The sequence below is a fragment of the Falco biarmicus genome, chromosome 13 (assembly GCF_023638135.1).
Source record: "Falco biarmicus isolate bFalBia1 chromosome 13, bFalBia1.pri, whole genome shotgun sequence".
Taxonomy (NCBI): Eukaryota; Metazoa; Chordata; class Aves; order Falconiformes; family Falconidae; genus Falco; species Falco biarmicus.
This window is the reverse complement of record NC_079300.1, coordinates 11,696,848-11,721,997: the sequence shown is the minus strand read 5'-3', so window position 1 is coordinate 11,721,997 and position 25,150 is coordinate 11,696,848. Positions and strand designations below refer to the sequence as shown.

The 25,150-nt window shown below is 42.9% G+C and overlaps 1 protein-coding gene across 2 annotated transcripts in view; it reads right to left on the bottom strand.

Annotated features, from left to right (window-relative positions):
* Window positions 1-2,125: 2,125 nt before the first annotated feature.
* Window positions 2,126-25,150, bottom strand: part of PDE6D (phosphodiesterase 6D) — a 38,139-nt gene continuing 15,114 nt past the window's right edge. For both annotated transcript variants that reach the window (XM_056359159.1, XM_056359160.1), the window contains exons 2-5: window positions 11,478-11,566; window positions 6,124-6,249; window positions 5,164-5,269; window positions 2,126-2,755 (exon numbers count right to left, since the gene is read on the bottom strand). In XM_056359159.1, the coding sequence (XP_056215134.1) occupies window positions 2,674-2,755; window positions 5,164-5,269; window positions 6,124-6,249; window positions 11,478-11,566 (403 nt within the window). In that variant the 3' untranslated portion in view covers window positions 2,126-2,673. The remainder of the gene's footprint in view (window positions 2,756-5,163; window positions 5,270-6,123; window positions 6,250-11,477; window positions 11,567-25,150) is intronic.

Genomic DNA, 25,150 nt, shown 5'->3' with positions numbered 1-25,150 from the left:
CCTCACCTGCCCCAGCCGGGTCCTGCCACCATGGAGCCCCCCTCGCCACCATGGAGCCCCCCGGTGCAGCGCGCGGCGGGTGGATGGGGCTGGGGGAGTCTCCCAGCCCCAGAGGTGCCGGCCAAGGCTGGGAGTATCCAAGCGGGAACTTTTTTGTTAAATAAAAGGGGGAATCGCTGTGGTGTTCCTCGCACCCGCTTCCCCCCTCCAGCTGGCTTTGCGCAGACGGTGGCACGGGGCTGCCTGGGCACGTGGAGGGGTGGTGGCAGTGGTGACACATGGAACCCCTGCCCCACTTGTCCCTGTGGTGGCACCTCCGCTGCCCCAGTGCCGGCGGCCCGGCTGAGGGCTCCCCCCCTCCCCCCGGGCTCCCCCCTCCCCGTAGGCCCACGGGGGGGCCGGGCTGCGCACCGACCCCTGCTCCAGGCACCCGGGGGCCCCTCACCAGGACTGTGGGTGCTGTCAGCTCAGCCCCCGCTGTCCCGCCCCACCGGGGCTCCTCGGCCGGCGGGGCCCGGCCCCCGGCCTTTGCTCGCTGGGTCCCGGCGGGAGGCCGAGTCCCGCTCCGGGGGTGCGGGGGCCCGGGCGGGGCGGCCCGGGGCAGGAGCGGGGCAGCTGCAGCTGTTCCCCGCGGAGCCGCTTGAGGGCAGCAGCGACCCGCCGCAGCGCCGCCGGCTCCAGCTGGGCAAACTGGGTGAACTGGGACAGCCCGGGCGAGGCGGGCGGGGAGCAAAGGGGCTCCGGGAGCCTCGGGCCGTGTCAGGCCATCACGCGTGTCGGTGGCCGCCCGAGCCCCCGCAGAGACCCCAAGCGTGGGCGCCCGGCAGGGAGGGCATCCCCGCGGGCACCGTCCCCGCCGGCGAGGTTTGGGGCTCTGTGGGTGTGAAAATTCAGGGCTTGGCCGTGGTTTAGCGGCGGACGCGGCAGTCCTGGGCAGACGGTTGGACTCCACGATCTTAAAGGTCTTTTCCAACCTAAACGGCTCGATGAGTGTATGGGTAGAAGGAAAGGCACGCAGCCGGGTTAGAGCCAGCCCTGCCGGGAGCAACCTTGGATACGGTGGCAGAGGCTCCCTGGCACTCGGTTGTAGCTCAGCTTGGCAAAAGGAGATGCCTTCTCCTTGTCTCTGCTGGACACCTCCTGTGTGTGCCTAGCAGAGTGTCTATCCCAGAACATACCAGTACCTGCTCTCAAGACCCTCGACCTTTCATTTTTTTTCTTTTTGGATACTCTTTGACGGGCATACTACCATCGCGGGGTGTTGATCTCTTTGTATAAAGGCTGACCCACAACGGGTCGTGCTGCCCCACAGACCCAGCAGGCTGAAATCCATCCGTGAGGTCTCATGGGAAAGCTGCTACAATGGCTAATGCTCTTCTCATGGGGATTAAGTCCAACTTCAGGTTGTCTACAAAAAATTTATGCTGTACCCCTCTCACGTACCCTCAGTGGCTGAATTCAGGATCCAAAATGATGCATTCCATTTCCCTGTGACCCTCCCAAGAATCTCAAGCCCACCCACAGGACAGGCTGACCAAAGTGTGGAGTGATCATAAAGCTGCCCATGACGTTTAAGAGCAGAAGCTGGAGATGCTCACTTCCCAAGATTTACACGTGCTAGATCTAATTATAAACGACAAAGCAAAAGAGTAGTGGTAGCGCTCGAGAAACCTGTCACAGCAAAAGTGCCATCGTGTGTCATCAAAGCCGTGCACGCGTGGGGATTGTTGGCACCAGCACCTCCAGCCACAGCCGTGCCTCAGGGAGCTCAGCCCAGCACAGGACTGGTGCTGGCGGGCTCAGGGGAACACAGGTTTTCCAGAGGGGTTTGAGCATCCCCAGGAACCCAGAAAAGCAGAAGAGCGTGCAGTGCTGCTCAAGAACCTGGTGACTGGGCAAGCAGGACAAACTGCCCCGCGGGACTGATGGACAGAAATGAGGCCAAGGACAAGCCTCGGTGAGAGCAGTCGGGAAACCTTTCCTACGTGGTCAGCGGGAAGAAGCGAAATGTAACAAGAATACGGGGGCTGTGGAAAGGCCTGTTCTGCTGCTGGCTCGAGTGGCAGGAGTTTGTACCTGGTGCGAGACATTTTTATAACAGAAAGGAAAACGCACAGAACGAACATTTCTTCCCTTCTTTGGACAGTAGGAATGTTTTAATTGAGAAATTTGTTTTAATTACATTAGGTGATATCACAGTCTATTTTACAAGTTCGGGGTAAGAGGATATGTGGACCAGTTACACAGAAATCCAGTAAAAGGATAAAAACCTACAACGTGAGAAAAATGAAAAGGTTAACGTAATCCGTCAAAGATGAAACGCATTGAGAGTTTGGTGTGAGTGGAATGGGAGATTATACCAAGATCCAGAGAAGTACAAAGGATGAGACTAACGTAATTTACAGTATTGGTTCTGCATGACCATCGTTTGCCTGTGTTCAGAGACAGCCTCTATTCCCCAGTGCATCGCTGAGCAGATGGTCCTGTCTCTGAGGATTTGGTCTGGTCTTGTCAGAGGAGAAAGCAAAATAACTGATGGGCAAAGGTCACAACCCACGTTGAGCTGGTCCCCAGGGTCACCGCCTACAGGAGTGTCTTCCACTGGATAGTCGGGGGGGTTCTGCACCAAGAACTGTGTGGAGGAAAACTAAAACAGCTCCAAAAAGCCCCATCTCAAACGTAGAAAAGTCTCACTCTGGAAGTGCTTACGAGAAGATCGTCGTCATAGAATTTGGTTTCTATAATAACGTTACCACTGTGGAAGGAAAAGAGGAGAAAGAAGAGGTGTTAGAAGAATGCATGAACAGTAGGCAATGACTGCTCCTCTCAGTGCTCTCACAAGCCGGGGCTGACACCTTACCCCTGTAGCACGAGCTCTGGTTTGGAGCTGCATGCGAGGAGCACTGCGTCCTGACCCGGGGGTGCTCAGGGCTGAAGGATCTCCCCACCGCATTCCTACATGGAGCAGTTCCCCCAGTCCCCCCCTTCTCGCCCCCTTTCTGGGCACAGTACCACGCAGGCTGCAGAGTGCTCACAAACTGCTCACATCTACTGCTAAAAATAAACTAGCAGTCCCAGCACCTTCAGGCCCCTCTCTCTTGCAGTGAATTGTGAAAACTGATGGGAGTTCTTTTTTTATTTCCCATCTCTGTCCTCTAGTGCTGAGCAAGCTACTTCAACCAACTTGTCATTTCCCTCAAGAAGCGCTTAAATGCAAACACACAAGCATATTTTATGCAAACTGCGATGGAAATGTAGTTTTGGGTGTGACAAAAGCTCTGATGATTTAACTTGCTGACTTTGAGATTTTGGTAGACAAAAGTAAGAGCTTTGGGGCCATTGCAACACCTGGACACCTGAGCAGCGTGATCTGACCATGTCTAAATAACCTGGCTCTTGAAAATCAAAGCAGCTGTTCCATCTCCACTGTGGCTCTCGGTGTCTGTAACACTGGCAAAGCTGAACCTGGCAAGAGTGCAAGGTTTTTGCTGTGGTGTGGACAATGCTTGAACTCAAATGTCAGGGAATGTTCTAAGTCTGGTATTCAGTCATCCTGGGAATCCTTTGCGCAGAGTGCCTTGGTTAGCACCAAACGTCACGTCTCCATTTTGTCCTGCTATGGAAACACCGAGACGAACATGAGGTTTTTGGGAACACCAAAAAGTGAGGGGCTCTCTCCAAGTCTTGGCAGCTGAAAAAACCTCATTTCTTTTGGGCCACAACCCCCCCTCTGGATTTCTTTGGACTAGTGATTCTACTGAGAAGCCTCAAGAATGACTTTAGGACACCTCCATGAATAGAAGAGAGATCTGTGCAGCCCACTAGAAGCGGACAGACTCCAGGGAAAGTATGGGGCATTGGAAAATCCTCAAGGTTACTTGAGAATTGGACTGCCAAGACTCCCAGTCCTAAAAACGCCTTGATTTCTTCCGATGGTCAAACCCAATGCATCAGATGTCGGTTTCTTTACCCCCACTCCCAAATCTGGCTCCCCTGGTACTGACTGAAAGCCACGAGTTCTGGGACCCCAGGACGTGTGTAGCACCTACAACGTTCTGAGCAGACTGTGGCAGGGAGCATTACTCGAACGCTGATGCTTTCTTCTGAGTCCACTCTCTCTTTGAAACGTGCTGTGAATAGAAATCGGTGAGGGTAGTTCCCATCCCAGTGCCTTCTCTATGCGACTGGCTTGCCTCCAGACAGGGAACGAGAGGGAAAACGCTGGAGAGGGAGGTCTTCCAGAGGACAGAGTGACCTTGCGGTGAGACTAGCTGCTCCCTGTCTGCCTCTTGTTGGCAGCAGGATTCCCATACCCTTCTGTCTCTGCTGGCAAACGTGCTGCTCATGTGCTTGCCAGCACCCATCTAGCACTGCAGGGAGGATGGCTTTTTGTCAGTGATTACAACCTCCTGGGGGGCCTCCCTCAAAGAGCCTTTTCTGTCATCCCACGAAAGCTTGTGCCTTGCTGTCCACACTCAGAGCGATGCCCAGCGCGCGTTATTCTGGTGCAAGTTCTAGAGATTGCTGACTCAGAAGTCAATGTGCAAAGAGAAGCCAGGACTAGATGTTTCTGAGGAAGGTGTATGAGTCCCATTACAGGTGACTATAAAATAACCGTTTCCTACCTGTTAAGGGTATTTTATCCCCACAAACAACTCTGTGTGACTAAATGCATAGTTTATAAGCCAATGTGAAAGACACAAAGCTTGGCAAAACAGTACAGTGATGAAACAAATGCTAAAGCAGCTCCTGTGGGTGATACACTGCATGAGAGACAACCACCTTGGACAAGAGTTAGTGATCAATAGCTCGATTTGAAAATGGCCCAAACATCTTTCTTTTTCCTGGGTGTAAGGGGTACTAAGCTGCAAAGCGTTTTTAAACTCTTTCACGGTTCACCTTTCAAAAAAATTAAGCAACTCTAATAAAGGATCAGTTCCACTTTCTCCAAGCTTTTATTGCTGTATTAATGCAAATTGGACCTATGGGAAGGAAGGTAATGAGGTCGGCTTAGCCCCTTTTACTTCTCAATAGGTAACAGTAGTGAGGGTGATTCAGAGTTGGTAGCAGCTCCCTCTCTTCATGCCCACTGTGGCCCCCAAGGAAACGCCACACTGCTTTTTCTTTGCCTGCTCTCAGATTCTGTAAGCCCAAGGCACTCACGTTAAAACGTTAGCTGGCATCATCTGTGATTCAGGTGCTGCCTCTATCAAGGACTGCCAAGTGTTTGTGGAGTTAGGAATCACAAAACCGAATTCAAAGAACCATTCTGCAAAGTAAAAAGAAGATCCAGAGGCATTTGAAAGAAGATAAAATCCACAAATGGTCCTTTTGCTTTTCACCTGACAGGCTGGGGAATTCCCTAAACTGTCCTGCTGTGCTGCCAACATTTTACATTTAAATTACTTTGTACAGCTTAAACTGCACTGAATCCTGCCCTCCTCTTGAAGCAGATACTCCCTTTCTAAAATAGCTGATGGTAATGATAAAGTCACACCACTTCCTTAGCGTTCAGTGGAAGTTTCACCACACCTAATTGGGAACAGGGAAACCACACTCCCCCTCTTGCAGACATCCCCCAGATCCCGTTGCGATTAAGTGTACAACTGGTTGCCCAAAAGACAAGGAGCTCCATGTTTTATCTCCCCCTTCTCCACCCCAGATTAAGAGTAATTCTGCAGTGAGGGAAGTCAGAGGTGCAGCTCTGGAGGCACGCAGCCAACGCTCAGTGGCACTGCTGTAACCAAAGTAAACCAGAGGCTCCTTTAGCCCAGCCTCCAGTCTGGCAGTGGCCAGCACTAGGTGCTGCAGAGGAAGACACATGAATCCCTGTGGTAGGTGACTCTAAAATAACCTGTTTCCTTGCCTCAGGCAGCCTGCGGTGGATTTATGCCCTGAAGCATGATTACCCAGATTTTTTTGTTACATAACAAAGTGTTAATACACTTATGAAATGCTATCCCTAATACTGTGGCCCATTAGTCCTGACAAGATGAGTGCTTCTGTGCTACTCTAAAAAATTAAAATCACCACGTTCAACCCATTTTAGTTTCTCTAATCCCCAGCACGCTGGGGGTCATTCCCTGCACTGCAGCAGGACTGCACCACAGGGCAGATGCATACCTTCTAGACACTGCCCTTTGAAATAAACTTTCTGTTCCAGTCGGAATTTCTCCATTTGTTCTGCTGAGGAAAAGTTTAACTCCCGAGACACTGCTTTGCATTTCAGGATTTTTTTGGGAACTCGAGCTGTGAAACAGATAAAGAAGGATTATTTGGACACGATAAAACAAACCCACCTGCTTCAGGTGCTCTTATAATGTACTTTGAAATAACATTAGTGCTAGTACAAGATCATAGTAGCAGGAGAAATGCAAACACAAAGGATTTTGGTTTTACATTTGCAGGAGTGAAATCCAAGATGCAAATAGGTTAAGTATCTTGCCCAGAGCCAGGAATGAAACTTGTGACAGAACCAGGGATACAACACTGATCTTTCAGACTCCTGTTCTTAGCTGTTCAGTACTAAAGCCCGCAATTCCTCAAGTTGAAATATGAGATCCAACTTCAAGTTTGATTTTAGGAAGTGTGCTGAAGATCACAAGTAGCCACAGGCCTGCATAGCGCACCAAGCGTGTTAGTCCTTCTCACTTCTCCTTCCCTTTCAGACTGGGCATCCCCAGCAAACCACAAACGGCTATTTCGCAGCCCAGCAGCATTGTTCCAGCCATCTCACATAGCTCTGGGAGGTCGTGCTGTGAAAGTGTACAAAATGTCTGTTCCCTAAACATTGAGACCCACACAGGCAGTAAAGTCAGTACCAGAGAGTTTAAGAGAGAGCAGTTTGGCAGTCCGGGGTTTCTGGGCTCTTGCAATGGGCGAGACACCAACAGCAAGTCGCAAACGGTACCTGGTAGGTATTTGATAAGGCTTTTTCTACAGGTGGAGGAGTAAGAGCAGGGACAGTTTGGGAGCACTGATTAAAATGCTGAAAGGCCCCGATCAGGAGAATATAGGGGGGAGTCAATGTACTAAAAATCTCCCAAGCCTGTCATACTTCAGTGGCGTGACTGTACATAATCCTTCCTGCATATTAGAAAATGTTTCATGTAAATTTATTAGAAATAAAGAGGGGAGGGAATACAGCTGGCGTGTGCTTTATGAGCCAAACTGTTCCTAAATGGAAAGCGTATCAAAACATCCATGAGTAGACAGCAGGCTGCTGTTTAATAAAAGGAAGAGTTTACCAAACCCCAGGCAAATCCATCTATGTAGAACAGTTTAATGGAGTAGGACCTTGATAAGAAACCAATCTAGAGAGCTGAGGGGTTAGGGAATATAAGCTACCATCCTATCCCATGGAGAAGTACACAGCCCACGGATTGTTTAAAAAAAAAAAAAAAGAAAAGGTAAAAAAGAAAATTAAAAGTCTAATGGAAGAATTTAAAATGTAAAAGCTCTCTAATAATTTTTAGTCTTTTTTTTTCAGCAAGAAATCTGCATGGCACCATCCTTTACTGCCCTCACAAGTACAGACTACAGTCTGTTGTGAATAAACAGCTCTTTGCAGTTAAGTGTAAAATGACTTGTTAAAACTATTCTGTAATTTAGTAATTACATTTCTTTCATCCCCAAGACAGACTGCTGAGAATGTTTGCTTTAATATTGTAAAACTACAAAATAAAAGGTTATTTTAATAAAACAAGGACTGTGTAGACTTTAAACATCTGATTTAAGATATTTAAATTTATATTTATACCATCAAGTAGAAAATTTTAATTGGAATTATTTTAAATTAAATTTATTTTTATACCTTTTTTTCCATTACAAAGACAGAAGAGAAATCAGTTTGATTCACATCAGCTAGGTCCATTTTAAAACATGCTGAAATGCAGGTAAGCATGTTTTAAAATGGACCTAATACCTGCCCATTTATTTAAGCACTTATACAGCTAACTTATATTTAGTCAGATACTTAATTCTGATCAGATTTGAAAGTCATGAATGACACATTTCTTATTTACTAAGCAAGTCATTTTGGGTCCAACTGCATTTAGTTAGAAACTGAAATTCAATTGAAATATCCATATAATTATGTTTTCATATAGTAGTTTAATAAAACTACCGTAAATATTTGGGACATGTAAGAAAGCAAGCTATCTTACTCAAGCTTATTTTATATTTCAAACTACATATTTTCTTAGATAATGAAAGGATTATTTGTATTTCCTAAATGAAAGCTGGTTGTGGTGACTGGGAACAACACTGGGGATTCTACAAGTGCTACACCTCAGCAGCTTACTCCAAGATTTGCTTGTATGTTGGAAGAAACCAAACTTTATGGATTTGTATCTCCCAGATTGCCTCCCAATTTTGAATGCACTGTCACTGAACTGAGCTGACTGCATACACAGAAAAGGTCCTGCTGTCAAAAGCTGGTTGGTTAATTCCAGTTTAAGGTGCTCAGGCAGTGATTTTCACTACTTTCAGCAGTTTAATGTTAAGATTGCGGCAGCTATCCAATACCACATTAATATTCTTTTTAATTAATCTACGTGGTAATAGTAAGTTTAGGTAGTAATACAGTATCATGACTTAAACTAGATACTACACGATACAGTATCATGATTTTGAAATAAAAGAGTTCATTTTTAAAAGAAACCTGTGCTTAAATCAAATAGAAGTCCTGTTTAAAGGAAAGGATTTTATTCACTCTGCTATATATTTGATTCTTTGCTTGCTGTGTCTACACTGTGATTTGCTCTGAACGGCCACAGAACACACACACACAAGTACTATATAATGACTTTGAAACACACATGGCCTTCATTTTAGAACAGTTTGTTGTAGTTTAACCCCAGCCAGAAGAGAAGTACTGTGCAGCAGCTTGCTCACTCCCTTTCCCACTCCCTCTGCTCCCGCTGAGGGAAGGGGAGAGGAATAATATCCAAAGGGAAGGGACAAATCCAAGTGATGCACAGTACACCACCACCCACTGAGTGATGCCCAGCCAGGCGCTGAGCAGTGATCAACAGGCACCGGCCACCCCCCTGCCCAGTCCATACGCTGAGCATGACGTTCTGTGGTATGGAGTATCCCTTTGGCCAGTTCGAATCAGCTGCCCTGGCTGCGCTCCCTCCCCATTTCCTCTGCCCCTCCAGCCCTCTCCCAGGCAGGGCCTGAGAAACTGAAAAGTCCTTGATTTAGTATAAATACTAGCAAGCAACAACTAAAAACACCAATGTGCTATCAATGTTGTTCTCGCACCAAATCCAAAACACAGCACTGCACCAGCTACTAAGAAGATAATTAACTCCATCCCAGCTGAAACCAGGACACATTTGTTCTGACTGTTTGCCCTTGCCTTTCTGTTGCAGGACTATCAGAATCACATTTCCCCACACCTTTTAATTCATAGTCAAATTATCCTCCTTTGTGGGAATCTCCCCCCCTTCTTAGCCTATTTATTGAGAATAATCTATCCATCTCAGCCTTCTTTTCTTACTAAGCCATATGAGAATGGCTTTTTTCCTCTCTTCTCCTAAGGAAGACCATCCTCCCATGCGCAATCTTTTCAGCGGCTTCTCCTAGTAGCTCTCTGCACCTGTTCCAGTTTGCAGTCATCTGTCTTCTAGATGGATGACTGAACTGCACACTGGATAAGGTCTTAACAATTTCTTGTACAATGGGCATTAATCTCATGCCAGAGTATGTTTTAATTAATTCCCCAAGCTCCTCTGATGGAGGGGAGGGTTTCTGTTTCATATGTGGGAAAAATCTGAGACCCTGTGAGGTGATATGATTTGCCAAAATGAGAAAGACGGCAGTGGGGAAATGGGGCACCACAACAAACCCTCCTGAGACACAGCTCCAGCTGTCACCTCTGCCCCAGATCACACCTTTCTGCTGTTTGTATCGAACCACGGCAGTGCAACGGCCTGTTGAGACAGTGAAGAGGATTCAAAGACTATCCATGCATCCAAGGGGAAGCTTTTACAGCGCAAAATCTGGGAAGACTGGGAATATTTTGAGTTAATCTTCTTTGCTTTCTAAAGCCTGATTCCTCATTTCTCCTAGGTCTCCTGTTACACAGTTATTTTAAGAAGACAAAGCATCACCAACCCACAGTTTAAGACATATAGTACCACATTTCTTTTAAGTTGTATTTCAATTGCTTTCCTACAGTTTTATACGAAGATGCTGGAATGCTTTGCTTTAATACAGGTAGCTTGTATGACAGACATGAGTAAGTATCTGTTAAGGCCCATCAGCAAAACTGTTTGCTCTTGGCACTGCTACAAGAATGGGAGTACAGGTTAGCAAGGCTGAAGGAGACAAAGCTTGGAAAATGCTCTTAGTAATCGCTGAATCACAGCTTTGCTTTCCTCTAGCTCTGATCGGCATCCTCTGTTCCAAGCATCAGGCTCTTAAGCTGAGACAACCTACCACTGGTCCTGTTAATGAATTCTTGTCATAAAGCAGATGAATGTTAACTGGGGACCAAATGAGGAGAAGGCAAGTTATTTCTCTTGTGCCTTAATCTGGCTTTGAAACCAGGTGTATTGCTGGGAGACTACCGGACTCACAGTGTTTTGCCAGAGATCTTCTGTATGCTCTCTGGGCAGAGGAGGATTATACTGGTTGCTTCCTTCAGACGTAACAGATTTTCCAGTTTATGGGAGAAATGAGTCCTAGCAGTGCCAGTCAGAACTCAGTCCTTGATGTTTAACCAAAAATACCAGCAAATGTCACCAGCATAATTAAGCGATCAACTTCACTCCACTTACTGGAGATCAGCTATGGTACTCACATAATAGAAAAACCTTCAAAACTAGTTCAGTGAGGCCAGACTTCACAGAGCCAATGCCAAGCTCTTGGCAAGGGATGTCACCTATCACAGTGCTTTGTCACAAAGGGGGAAGAGTAAGGGACAGTGAAGTCCTCTGCTACTCAGTGAGGACAGAAGTGAAAGGGCAACAGTCCTTCCTAGCAATGCTAGACGGACAGGAGAGCAGAGCAAACGTGCCATGTACACCACTTCAAAGCAGAGGTCAAATTTAGCACAGGACAGTATTAGGACAGTTGTGGCCAGGCAAGATAATAACCGTATACGCTTCTTTCCCACTGGTTGTCCATTTGACCTCTACCTTGACTAAACGTTGTTGTTACACTGAGAAAAGTCAATATATTTTTATACTTTTCATTTTGGAACAAACACTCAACCTAGCAAAGGTTGGCCACTCATTCCTTACCCTGCTGAGCTCCCTGCTTAGCAGTTTAATTTGTCCCTTTTGCCAGCCACTGATCCACTCCCACCCTTCTCCACATGTCCCCAGGTTATTGTGGTGGAAGTCTCTGAAGATGTGAAGTAACAACCAGGACATCTGTCTCTCAAAGCAGGTGCACGCTCACAACCCTGGTGACTTAGACATGTAGCACCACCCAGCCCCAAAATGTACAATAAGACCACACAGTACCTTCATGCTCCACTCCAGGTACAGAGAGATCTTCTGTTCCTTGCCAGAGGATTTTCCCTGTTTCAGCATCCCGAAGGTTCATCCAATTTCTGATTGGGAAACAGTTAAGGAAAACAAGCTATCTGCATCCCTAAATGCTGTGTCTAGTATTCTTTCTTAAGCCTTGAAATAGGCTACTCAAGCTGTTTTAATCATGTTTTCTGATTCTCAGGAGGCCAAGGAAGAGAGATGCTTTTCCCCAGAAAATAAATGAACAAACCAATCCTTGACCAGAATGAATGCAACGAGAGTTGTATAGTCACAGATTTAGTTTTCACTTTAGCTTGTTAACCTCATTTATCATTTTCCATTTGTTCTAAAGGATACAGGCAATGTCACTGTGCTGTGGAGAAGCAAGAACATTGCTAACAATAACAGATAATTCTACACAAGCAATGGCTGTTCTTCAGCATTTGAAAAATGCTAGAAAAAGAAGTGCTTCCTTTATAACATTAGAAAAAGAGTAACACCTGATAGAGCTTGTTTTCCTAACTTGTAAATTATTAATATCAAGGGTTGTTCTATTGCTGTTGACCCTGTAACTGCCACTCATGGGAATTCTTCAGCTGCTGAGTGCTAAGCAAAGAGAGATCCTCTCTTTTCACTCTCAGCAAGTGAGGCTGTGCCAGCTTTCAGAAAGCCCAGATCAGTGATTTAGTCATTAAAGTTACAGGCATGTACGGCATACTCATATTTTCAAAAGGACAATTAATAACAATCTTAAGCACACCTTTAAAACATCTCCCCCATAACATAGCTCAGACATCGACACATCAGGACAAGGCGCCTGCACAGCTGCCCAACGCCGCTCTGAACAGGGATACAGCCATCAGTGAGCCCGAGGCCCTGCAGCAGTCTCCTGCTCCACAGCTCATCAGGGTGGCTCCGAGGAGTCACCAGCACAAACACAAACAGCCTGAACAGAGCAGGATCTGTGAGATAAGCAATGCCTTTCCAGGTGTTTTCTTTTGCTGGTTTACGGCAGTGTAGCCTTTGTACTCAGTAATTCCTAGACAAGAGACTGGAAACTATCTGGGAGAAGGGGAGAGACCAACTGCTCAAGGAACTGACTGAGGAGGTAGAGAAACAGAAGAGGGACAATATGGACCTTGATGTTGGTATAAATAGGAGCTGTCAGAGATACGCATATTGAACTCATCCTCTAACATACAGTTTCCAGGCAGACTCACACAAACTCGTCACACTGATCAAATTTTTCCAGAGCTCCAGGGAAGAAACAGATGCTTTAGCAAATTTTGCATTACAGGGTAACATTTGTTTTAAAATTATGTGTGTGGAGGAGGGAAAGGAAGATGGCTGCTTCAGCAGGGCTGTGAGGAGCCTTTCCCCTTCTGAAGTATGGCCAGACTTTCCATGTCCCACTAAAAGGGCAAGAGGGAGGAGGAAAGTAGGAATATGTGCACAGGGTCCTTTTACACAGGCATGGTCTTACAGCTTCCAAAACTTAGCAACAACTTGGAGCATGGGAAGAGGGAGTGTAGGGCAGCTTGCTCATGTTCTTCCAAACATGTTCTAAAATACATAATATCTACCACTTGTTCTGTGATTAAGGCAAAAGTGAAAGGGAGAGAAGGTGGAAACCATCATAATCTGAGTGCCCCATATGCCACCTCCATATCCTGACAGAAAGCTGGAAAGCGGAGATCTCTCCCCAGCTAGCAAACCAGGGGAGATGGGGGCTGTTGGCAGGCAGGTCAGAGAGAGAAAATGAGCAGCAGCAGCATGGCAAGAAGGACCTGCAGCAGGACAGGGCTCTCATGTGGAGCTGACTGGAAAACTCAAAAGTCCCCAGCCAATGCCACCCATAGGATGGAACCGCCCCAACTGTAATTTACAATGTCCAAAAAAAAATCCACCATTTTTTGATTTATCTTCCCCCAGACAAACACGCAAACTAGCCAGGGTGAAGCTATTTGCATAGAAAGCAGTGTGCAATTTATCAAATGCCATGCACGAGGGAAAAATAACAAATGAGACGATCTGAGCATCTCACTGACAAATTCATTTATCTTCACAACACCCTACGATGCAAACACTCTTGACTATTAGCTGTACAGTAATTCAGTAAAGTGGGCACTTGATTATCAAAACCCTGTATTACCTTTAAAAAATGGTCCCCTTCAGAAGTATTTACTTCCTATTTTTTCACTATCAGTGGGAGTTATGAGCTCACAGGTCTGGCCATAGGCTGTGCAGTGTCAAGCTGAGCAGTAGACAAGTTCCTCTGAACTGGAAATGAAACACTAACAAAAAGCAAACCCACCGCTGCACAGGAACTGATCCAGCCTCCCAGGTGCTATACCAGCACTTTTAACTAACAGACTACCTTCCTTTCTCTTTGCCATGCCTTGCCTTGCCTTGCTTTGCCTTCCTGTCCCTCTTCCCTTACCAATTTTTGGAGTGCTCTGACAAAAGTATTAAATTAGAACTGCCCTTCAAAGAGTGTATGTAGACTCTCAGCTTAATTATTATCCTTACTTGAAATACATAGTTATAGAGTGATAGTGACCTACTATTTCTGGTGAGAGAAAACACTGCTGTAGACTATTGACCTCTGTTGCTTCTCTCTATAAGGTTTTATCTCTCAGTCCAGCCCAAGAGAGATGATAACAAGTTACGTTGTCATGCTGAACAATGCCAGATATGTTAACATTTGGCGTGTTAAGACTTCTATAAAGTGCTGCTATTCTGTATTGATGTTCCACTGTAAGAGTAAATGATGCAGGACAGCCTGCCCCATGCTTTTATATTCTGACTATCAAATGAAAGATGAAGAATAAACAAAAACCTCAGGACTGTATCCCTACTGATGACAGCATGCAGGTCAGTAACGCAAGCCACAGTTTCTAGAATATTTCTTGTATTTAAACAGTCTGGACATTGCTAATCCATGTAAATTCCACATTAAATGAAAAAACGTTTACTGTCAGTGTAGCCAAAGGCTTTCTGGCCTAGACAGATGCATGAGCAGGTTCAGGACATGCTTATCCAACTTCTACAAATAAAACAAATGAAATCAACCTGCTATTCAGAGTGTATATACAGAGGTAAAGTATGTGGATCCTGACATACTTTAAGGGATAAGAATACTCTAGCCAGTTCACAATTTTTTCCCCAGTAACTAAGCATTATTAAAAGGGAAGAACAAATCATCATATCTTAAAAGTGTACACACAGAGTCCTCTCCTATTGGAAAAAAACCTTCACACTCAAGATAGTAATTCTTTTTTAAAAACATATGTTTAAAAAGAAACAGGCATCTGAAAAAAATTCCTAAGTCAAAATTGAGATAATTTATAAAACTTAACTGTAACAGAATTTAAAAAAAAAAGGCAAAACCCATCAGAAGTGATTTTTTTGGCAAGGGAATACCTGACAAAGCAGCAGTTGCATTGCTTACTTACTTAGCAGCTTATCACTACTTCTGTCATCTTGGATAGAAAGGCTGGTACTAGGACATACCCCAGAGTGAAGAAAATGGAGATCTTGAACCAAACCCACACACACTGTTATCTTCTAATGTGTTTAATTGGTTTAAGATTCTTCCATCCCAGCATGAGAGATATTGTTACTAAAAATAAGAAGTGCTCCATCTTCCGAGCAGCAGTGGAGACCTGCAGGCAGGATGAAGAGGGCATTTTAAGTATTATTGAAAAGGAGAAAGTAAATTAATATAGGTTTAACACAATTACTCTTTTTGCAGAGGCTCATGTCAAGCCACCTGGCAGGGGTAGCTACGAAGAGCAATCAGAGAGCCAGAGAGTTACAGCTTTGTAAAGTTAATATATATGAAAAAAAAGGAAGAACAATAGTATATTCCTAATTCAGCTTCTCATTCCAAAATCACAAGAACACTCTTACACCGTTAAACTTTCATTCTCGTGGATTTTGCTTTTTTTTGGTAGGAAACAGTGTCTGATTTAAGACTCAATAGATCAAATACTCTTCAATCCTGAAGGCAAGGAAAGGATTAGGTAGAACAGCACAAGGAAGGGTGCACTGTTGATCTATTTATATTCCACCACCTATTGGGTCAGCAAAGTCTTACATAAAAGCTTTGTAGTACCTGGAATTTGACTTGCTTTATATACATGACATGAATTAGCTTCTTCACAGACCTGCTCTGTTTAGCCTGATGAAGGGAAATGGTTTGTGCATTTCTAAATCCAAGTTTTGTTGTCTTGAATACCTCTGATCTCAGAACAGAAATTCTTTCTTTTTGGTATCTGTCATAGAGATCTCCTAGTTCAAACATATCAAAATATACATACTTATCTTTAAGTGCTTTAGCATTGCAAAAGATCCCCATGTATTACCACACTGGTAATTAAGAATAACCTTGAAGGAAGAGAACGAGCACAAACAAAATTAATCATTAAAGGAGTATGGAGTTAAAGAAGTTCTGCCCCAATCTTCCTGACTATTATTTTTATCTTGTAATGTTTAGCAGTTCTTAAATATCTCAAAGCCTGCAGCAAACAGTAGGTGCAATTTCTTCCATTAAAATGGTCCATTTTTCATTTTATTCCTTGCTGTCTACACCATTCTAAAACCTTAGGAACTGCTGCACTCTTATCTTTCATAATAAAATCAAGCCTAATGTCCATAATCACTCCTGGAGGGTAAGGTCTTTCATCACCTTTGCCAGCTTTTTTTTTTTTTGTGTGTGTGTACATGAAACCCAACATTAAGAACAGTTTACTACATGCCAGGTGCAAACAGGTTCTCAACAATTATGTGTTAATAAGAATTGTCCTGTGGGACAAATGACGGAGAGAAGGTGGAGCTGAAAGCCCCGAACAATTCAGACTTGCATCTCTCCTGCAGACCCAGAAAAGCTTCTGATCTGGTGTGCCCAAATTTCACTTCTGAGTTTATGTAGTCTGTCAAGAAAAGCAGATACAACCAGGCACTCATGACATGGGCCAGCACGTTAATTTAAAGACTGTTACATGTAAGTAAAGATCAACCTTTAGAGATTATATTTTTATCAGACATATTTTCCCAGAATATTTGCATCTCAGTTGTTTCAATCCAGTCTGAGGAGTAAGGACCAAAATAAATTATGCAAAACAACTACCAAACTACAAGATTACAAAGTAGACCACCCAAATGGTCTTATGCTTCTACTCCACTCATGCCATTCATCCCCTAATCTTTCCAATCTCTAATCTCACTTTTTATTACAACTCCCAAATCCCTTTTCCACAGAACTCTTAATTGTGTGCTTACACTTAAGCATATGCACAGATATTCTGCTGAATCAGGTCCTTGAGTTCACTCTGTTCACATTCAAGAGAAATGCTGCTGCCTTTTGTGTTTAATAAACCACAGGCGTACATTTTGGCAGTGTGGTAAGAGAAAAGGAGTCTTTCCTCCTAGGCTAAGGCTGAAATTCAGTGCGAAATCATATCTGAAGGAACTGAATGAGCGTCCATCCATTCTGTCTAGTAACAGAAAGACCAAAACAAACACACAGACTGGAAGCTATTCCTCAGCATTACTGGAGCCTTTGGGTATAGCACTGTCAACTTCTCCTGCTTTCAGGCAGCAGCACACTCTCTTGGGTTCCAGATTAGTCAGAGAGCATGCTATGACAGCTCTTACAGGAGCAGGTATTAAAAATCCGCTATTATAAACCAACTTTCCTGGAGTGACGCACAAGATACAGGTTACTGTGCTTCTCCAAATGATGGGAGGTGCTGGGGACTGGAGAGGTGCTCTATTAAATCCTCAAATGGAAGGAAGCCAATTATCCCTTCAAAGCACTCCTGACACTCCTGTACTGACTGTAACAAAGCCTGCTTTTAGTCTCCTGCACAGCATTGCTGTGCAACAGAAGCCACAGAGATCCAGATTAATGGGCACCACATGACAAAATGAAGCAAATATCCTCAGCAACCAACAAAGTCATTTCACACCAAATTATGTAATCAGGGGGGATATATTTAACAGCTATAGCATCACAGCAAAAAAATCAACACAGTATCATATACTTGTACACTTTGCACTTCCCCTTTTACTTTCTGCCCTACATCTTTGCGTGCAGATACCCTCTGTATGGGCCTTATATCACCACAGTGTATTTCCATCTAACATCCATCAGACAGTCCTGGATTAAGGTGGTTTTGGACCATACTTGGAAAGACAGTCACACATGTTACTGAATACCATGTCAACCTTACCTTAATTGTAATACAGAGTTATGCTAATAGAGCAGAAGTTAATACTGCCACCTTATATCATATTAAGTAGACCTCAGATCATTTCTGCTGCACAGTAATGTTGGTCCTGTTGTTAAACTCATTGCTGTGTGTCACGTTCTCCCTGAACCTTGGGTAACCATTTAGAAGATGAGTTATGTTCCTACCATGAAACTATTTCCTGCTTGAACCTCTGAATATATATTATCTTAGCAGGGCTCACGTTGAGGCACACTGCAAAAGTCTACAACAAAAATGCAGCACAGGTCAATTCACAGTCAGATCAGCTGCAAAGAGTTGCTAATCCAACTAGAGAAACACAGAAGCCATTTAACTCCGCATACTTTGGAAATACAGTAAAACCACGTCCAACATTCGCTAATAAAAATCTATGCAAACTATCCAGTTTAACATCTGTGCCTTTCAAACAGTTTAGGTTGAATAATACAATTATTATTCACTATTTTCATCAAAAGGAACAAAACACAGATCTCCACAGCACCCTAGTGACGTTACATAGCAGAACAAGGTACAGAGTTTGCTTTTAGTTTACATTTAATTTTCACTTTTGTCAATTTACTGTCTGAAAATATTCACAGTAAAATCTCTCCAAATCTTAAACATTTAAATCAGAATTGGTGACACCTGTAGTAGGCTTAACCAAAGCAGGTACTTGTGCAAAAATAATGAAGACGGATCACTCCCAGACTCTGGGAAGAGGTGTCCAGCATGGGCAGGCAGGGTGGGAAAATGGGTTTTGTTTCTTCAGTAATACACAGCAATACTGAAAAGTAAGCCAAACTTCCATTTCAGTGACTCTTCCTCTCTTCCCCAAACCAAAACAGCAAGAAAAAATGGATGCACATTTTGAAGGAAAGAGCTACAGACCTACTGACATGACGCTATGGGTCATCAGGAGGGAAAAAAGTAAAAAAGAATAAATTACAGTGGTTTGCAAACAGCTGAACTAGGGATGCAGACGCTATTGTTTCAAGGTTTGTATCTCTGTCCAGATGAGTCTAGTCTTGGAGAAGCTTAACTCTCTTAGAAATTTCAGCATTTTTTTTCACTGCTGAGCAACAGGAACCAATTTAGGCATTTTGGCAATCAAACAACCTTTGATTTCTTCAGACAAAAGCAACAATACGTGACTTCCCCAGCAGCTCCTGCCTGCAGCAGATGAGAAGACTGCCCTGTTACCCTGATGTACCAGCAAAGGCCATGCAGACACGCTTCTGGAGTGTGTGCTAGGCACTTCTCTAGGAACTAAGCTCAACCTAAAAAGACTAATCTCTTCTAAGCTCTGAAAAAAACCAAACCCTAAGGTCTGAGATCCCTAAGAATGAAAGTTAAAACAAAAACCAAAATGCACTTGTGGTACATAGAATACAATGTTGTTTAAAGTGGGAATAAGGTCCATATCAAATCTACACACAAATCACCAGCTTATGGGGCAGGTTCTCCTGTCAGAGGGATCAAGCCACCTGTGGAAATGCTTTGTTTGTTACTATAAATGTGTTTTGTTTCCTCTAGAAACAGAGGTTAAAATGGTTCCTAGAACAAGATAACAATGCCAAAATAAAAGCAAGCGGAAACAATGTAGTGGTTTTACGCTGCTTTCTGCTACCTATGTTTTTTAGGCTTTTCTTTGGCTTCTCTGCAGAGGATTGACAGAATTCCTTTATACCAGTGCCTCAGCAGGAAAAACAACATATGATCACAACTGGAGATTGCTTTACATCCTAGGTAGTAAAACAATCAATAACTCTGAAAAACTTATCATTGCTTGCAGGACCATCTCAGAAGCATGAATTGCACAAAGAAAATCATCTTCTCTTTTCCAGTACGGTAACACTAACTCCTCCCCATCTTCTCTGCATTTTAAATGGATCTGAAAAATTAGCATGTTAGAAAAGCTTGAGCTCATGCTAAGAACCCTTTGAATATTAACATAATTAATGTCATCAGTAATACTCTGAGTTTGCAGAAACAGCAGGTGAATCAATGGGAATGATGTATTCATCCAAGAAAAGAATATGACCTTTCAAATCCATAGGGCTTTATCAGAACATAATTGTAAAGTGGGTTGCTTGTAGCTCAGTGGAAAGAACTAAACTGAATGTATAAGGAGAAAGCTAACAGAGACACCACATACACAAGGGAAACTAAAAATACAATTGAAACATAAAACACTGGGACCTCCTTACAGAAGATGCCTAACCTATATCAAAAGGTGAGGCAGCTTCCAGGACAACTTGAGAAGCCACTCCAAGAAATGCTGTGATGAAGGAGAGGCAATTAAAAGAACATTCCTGCAATTCAAATCTGGCTGGAAGAGATTTTTTTATCCAGAATGCTTAAAATTAAGTTAAATGCTTTAAACCCCAAAACAATTTGGAATAAGTTTGCCCATTTTTTAATTTTAGCACATCAAACGATTTTCCTTTCTGCAAGTGAACACTGGAAATGATTCAGCAATTGAAACAACTTCATTTTGTCTTAACTACTTCAGAACATTCAATCATTTCAACACAGCTGAACTATTATGATAATATTTCAAGGTTCTCAGCAATAAGTGAACTAGAGGGAGTTTCATGGAAATAATCTATCAAAGGGTTCTGGTGAATAACTTCATTTTCACAGATGAGGTTGTAACCAGAAACCCTCAGAGGAATTTACCTCCCTGTAAATCACTATGGCCTATTGTTCTTTACAGAGTTGAAACACAGGATGTCATGACAGTCATGCAACAAAATTAGCCTTAATGGAATGAGGTATTTTGAACCTTGATATGCCTCTTTATTTTATACCATTATTCAATTGTTTTAAAATACGCATTATATTGGCCTGCTTAGAAAGCTTGGCTTGATTTCATGTCATTTTTGCAACACTGTAGGGGTGGATTTTTTTTAACATGTCTAAAAGGATCTTCACACTTCCCCATACTGGCAGGCCACAGACCTGAGCAGAGGAACAAAGACTGCTTTGACCAAAATTTGAAATGGGATAAACATGGCTGCTTAGCTGACATTTTCATACAGTTTCACTTGAATGACCTGTAGCCTTGTGTGAAAAGTGGGGAAAAAAAAATGTAAAAGGCTTTAAAAAGGCAGTTTTATACAGCACTGTTTGTGGCCAGTTGATGCCTTTGTTCCTTGAAGGCCTCTCCAATAATTTCTCTATTGAGCAAAGTGATGTTTATTGAAAATGGCATAGCTGAGCATCAGCAGGTTCCCCTGCTGTTTGGTTTATCTGTCCTCTGAACTCCACAGAACATCTCGGTCTGAAAGTGTTCCCCTGGTAAAATAAGCAACTGACAACACAAAAAGCCTAGATGACTTCCAACTGCCAGTGCTTATGTTGTGACTATGTGCTTTTTCCCCCCATTAATATTTAATTTCTTTTTTTCTCCTTCACTTCATGTCTCTTCTTAGAAAGCTCTCTAGCACACCAGCCTACTGAGCTACAAAGACTACTCCTGATAATCCACAGGTTTATAACATTCATGTATTTTAGAAGAATATATCATTTACTAGAGGTACTAATATATGTACCTCTAAGAACAGATCCGCAGATTGGAAATTGAAGGGAATCAGGGCTTTGGCATGAATTCATTCACTGTGCTACCGGTTCACAGCTTCATGCTGTCACGATTATCTACCTTGGGCTACGCCAGACAGGAGGCAAATGCTACAATTTAACCAGAAAGACAGGATGTCCCACTGAATATACAATACACTACAGCTCAGTGACTAATAACTTCAATAATTCCTAGTACTACGCTGTGCTTCAAAAACTTCAAGTAACGTCCTCAAAGTAGCTTTTTGATAACTGCATATTGTAGAGACTGGGAAATAGGCACGAAGAGTTGCCCACAGCCACATAATTTAATCAGTAAGAAAAAAGGGAAGACATCTCAGGAGGTGTTTGGCTTCAAGTCCTATGCTTAAATACACAACGCTGCCTCTCTCTTTAGACAGCCAGCAACTGTGCTCTCTGGCTGAAGGAAACTCTTCCTTTCACTTGGAGTGACTGCGCAGTAGCACAGATTGCTGCAATCATGCTACAGAGCGGGTGCCAGTGGTTCACTTCACTCCGTGTTTTTCTCGCTTTTGGTGGTTTCTCATTCACCCTAACTAGAAAGCAGGGTGGTTCTGAATCACTGCCAAGCATTACTAATTGAAGTGGGGGGCAGGAAGGATATAAAGATGACGGCCTGCAGGATTAGAAGTACTTTCACTGTCTAAAATCGCGTATTAAAGCAGACAAAAAAATAGATGTATTAGCACTGACAATGGAAGCAAAACGCTTCTAACTATAAAAATGAGTAAACCTCTGAAACTTACCAATAATATTCTTATTCGTTAAAACAACATAAAAATAAAATAGGCAAGTAATGGGGGAAAATACTGCATTTGTTCCTTTCTTGGTTCATATTAATTCAAACAGAGTTCCTGAGAAAATGCTTAATTTCCTTTCCTTTTTCTTTTTTAACTCTGGACACTGAACTATATTTTGAGCTCAAAGTGCTTCAATGAAGTCCATATATGGTTCATGTTTAATATCACAGGTTGTTTCTTTATTCATTTAAGGCAAGTAGTCAGCTAAGTTAAAAAATCTCCTCTAAAAATTAGAGGTGCCTCTGATACACAGTTTAAAACATCCTTCAATATACAAGGTTTCCTTCCACAAAATTTCATTTGGTGTAAAAAGGAGCCCAGTGCATGAGTGGAAACACAGCACTTTTTCATGCATTCAAACTGTCATCTAAATTACTAGCTCTGGGAACTATAACAATAATTTTGCAAAATGTAGTCAGCAGTTACTTTGAAAGGACAAAGTCTTAGGACAAATGCTATGGCTGTTCACTGCTGGCAAGGACAGGCAGAGACCATTTTGTACAAAGTGACCATCCATTTTGTACAGAATGACACTCAGAGATTACTGTCTAAAGGACCCCTAATAGCTGAACCAACAAACATATTTTGCTTAATTAAGCCCAAACAGCCTGATACCATCTTTACTCGCTCAGCACCCTCAGATTCAGACTCCTTGAACATGGGCAGTCAGTGGTGGAGCCGTTAGTCTAAAGTTCAGAGAAAATGTCAAGTCTTGAAGTTGTTTGGTTAAAATACTAAAAATAAACTCTTCATGCTAGGCAGAGTTGTGCTTCCAAAATGAACGCCACCCAACCAGCTCTATTACAAGGATCCATGAATAGATCTGTAACACTGAGATATTCCCTTACACTGTACTGTGACGGAATTTGGGATTAGTTGTTTCCCTATCCATTGAAGCTTCCCAGGTTTGGATCGCAAGCAGGCAGCCACTGACGGGAAGCATCCACCCTGTTGCATCTTGCCTTGTTTCCTCTTTTCATTACATTCTTTCAGAATCTGTTGGGACCAGAGCAGAACAAAGTCTGAGCACAGTTCTGGAATAAAAAAACAACTGGAAAAAAGCAGTAAGTTCCAGCAGCAAGCTTTTCCTAACTTAACTTTACTTGAAAAAGTTTCCAGTAGTTCCAGCCTCACCAGATCCAGCCAAGAATGGGCAAGGACTTATTTTTCTCTCATTCTTGTATTGTTTTTATGCAATCTATTAACACACATATAGTTTAACATTTTAGTGGGAAATCTTTCAAATCTTACATATTTACCTGTAGCTGAACTCCTAAACACTGGGCTGCCATTTTTCTTTTCACAAAATGCCATACGGAAACATGTATATTTATTTTGATGGATCTCCTCTGTTTGTGAAGGATGTCTGAACATCTGACAGCCCTATCCCATCAGATTGATCCACACAGGCCAATTATAAGGAGAAACAGCAGACCTGTTAGCAAAGATGCACACTGTGACCATACAGCTGGCACTCAGAAAGAGAGACTCAGCCTGGACAGGCCTGGCAGCTGCTATCCAGGACAACTGGTGTTTTTAGCACTGCACACCTCAGCACCATAGGCCAGGAATACAGATAACGATAATGAGACAGGCCTGCACACAGCCAGCCCAGACACAGCAGAACTTTAACTTCTCACGCTCCCTACTGAACCCCACCTGTGAAATCTGGAGCCTCTTTGCACTTGGGGAGACCTTACCCTTGTCTGCTCTCTCTACCTTCTCGTAAGTAACTTCTTGTAAAAAATACTGGCTACTTAGTTGCACAAATAGGTAAAACAACATTTCAGAAAAGGATGCAAATGTACTTAGAAGAGCCTCAAATAAGCTGGCAAAATGGTAAGTGAATCTTGGTTAGAAGAAACAAAGCTATGGGGAAGCCAGTTTGCGTGAAGTGCATTTTAGTTCAACCAAGATGAGCTGCTTGGCTTCCTAACACTTGTTCTATTTATTCCTCTACTACAATCTTCTCAGTGTGACGTCTTTAACAAGGAGATCACAACATCCTCTATACTGGCCAGGAAGATTAAACAACACACACCCCCACCCCCCGAGAAAGCAAGATTCTTTGAGATTGAACTCAAAATCTATGCTGATTTGCCATAAAGATTTGACATTTAAATGACTGAATAATGTTAATCTTCCACTAATCTTAGATTGCTGTTATGAGTAAGTATTACAGGACAAAACCAAATAATTTCCTTTTGAAAATGTATTTCTTTATCACTATATAAAAGATGTCTGCTGATTTTCCCTAGGGTATCTTCTGTTCCTGGGAGATATGAATTTAATGGTGACCTTGCCCATGCCTAGCTGGCACTTAGACCACAAGCTAGGGAGAAAAGGCTTTGTTTTTCATTTTCATAAAGCTCAAAAAATACACTATTCACTACTAGAATGTTAACTGATGTTTATTCAGAGCAAAGTCCATCTATTTTTTAAATGACCAGTACTAGATTTTGTAGTATTTCTTTACAAGATTCACTGGTATAACAAGGATCCCAAGAATATAATAGAAGTAATTAACCTCTCATTTCTATGTTCACATTCATAAGAGACTGCTTTAGGGTGAGAAGTGGGAAGACAGAAAAGAAGATCACAGTCGAAAGAAAAAGAGAAAATTTATCTCTTGTCAGTAGTCTGGCCACACTACAAAGCAAGTACACATAGCAGCAATAAATCAGGGTTTTTTTAATAGAAAAACTAACTAACAATGTTAGCTAGAAGTGCATAGCTGAATGCTCAGATTTGTGGCATCTGAACAGCTTTTCATTTAAGTAAGTCTGCTTTAATTGCTTATTTTCTATCTTTTTCCATTGTAAGACAAAGCAAGATGTCATTGAGGATGCATCTCCACTGATAAGGCAATCAGAACATGAGCCTGCAATTACAGTAATATTTTGCATAAAGGCTTCCCTTATTAATCCAAAAGTGGTGTAATTTCAAACCCCACTATTTTACCATGCTGCCATCCTCAACAGTGCAAAAATTCTTCTGGATTCTTTGTGCC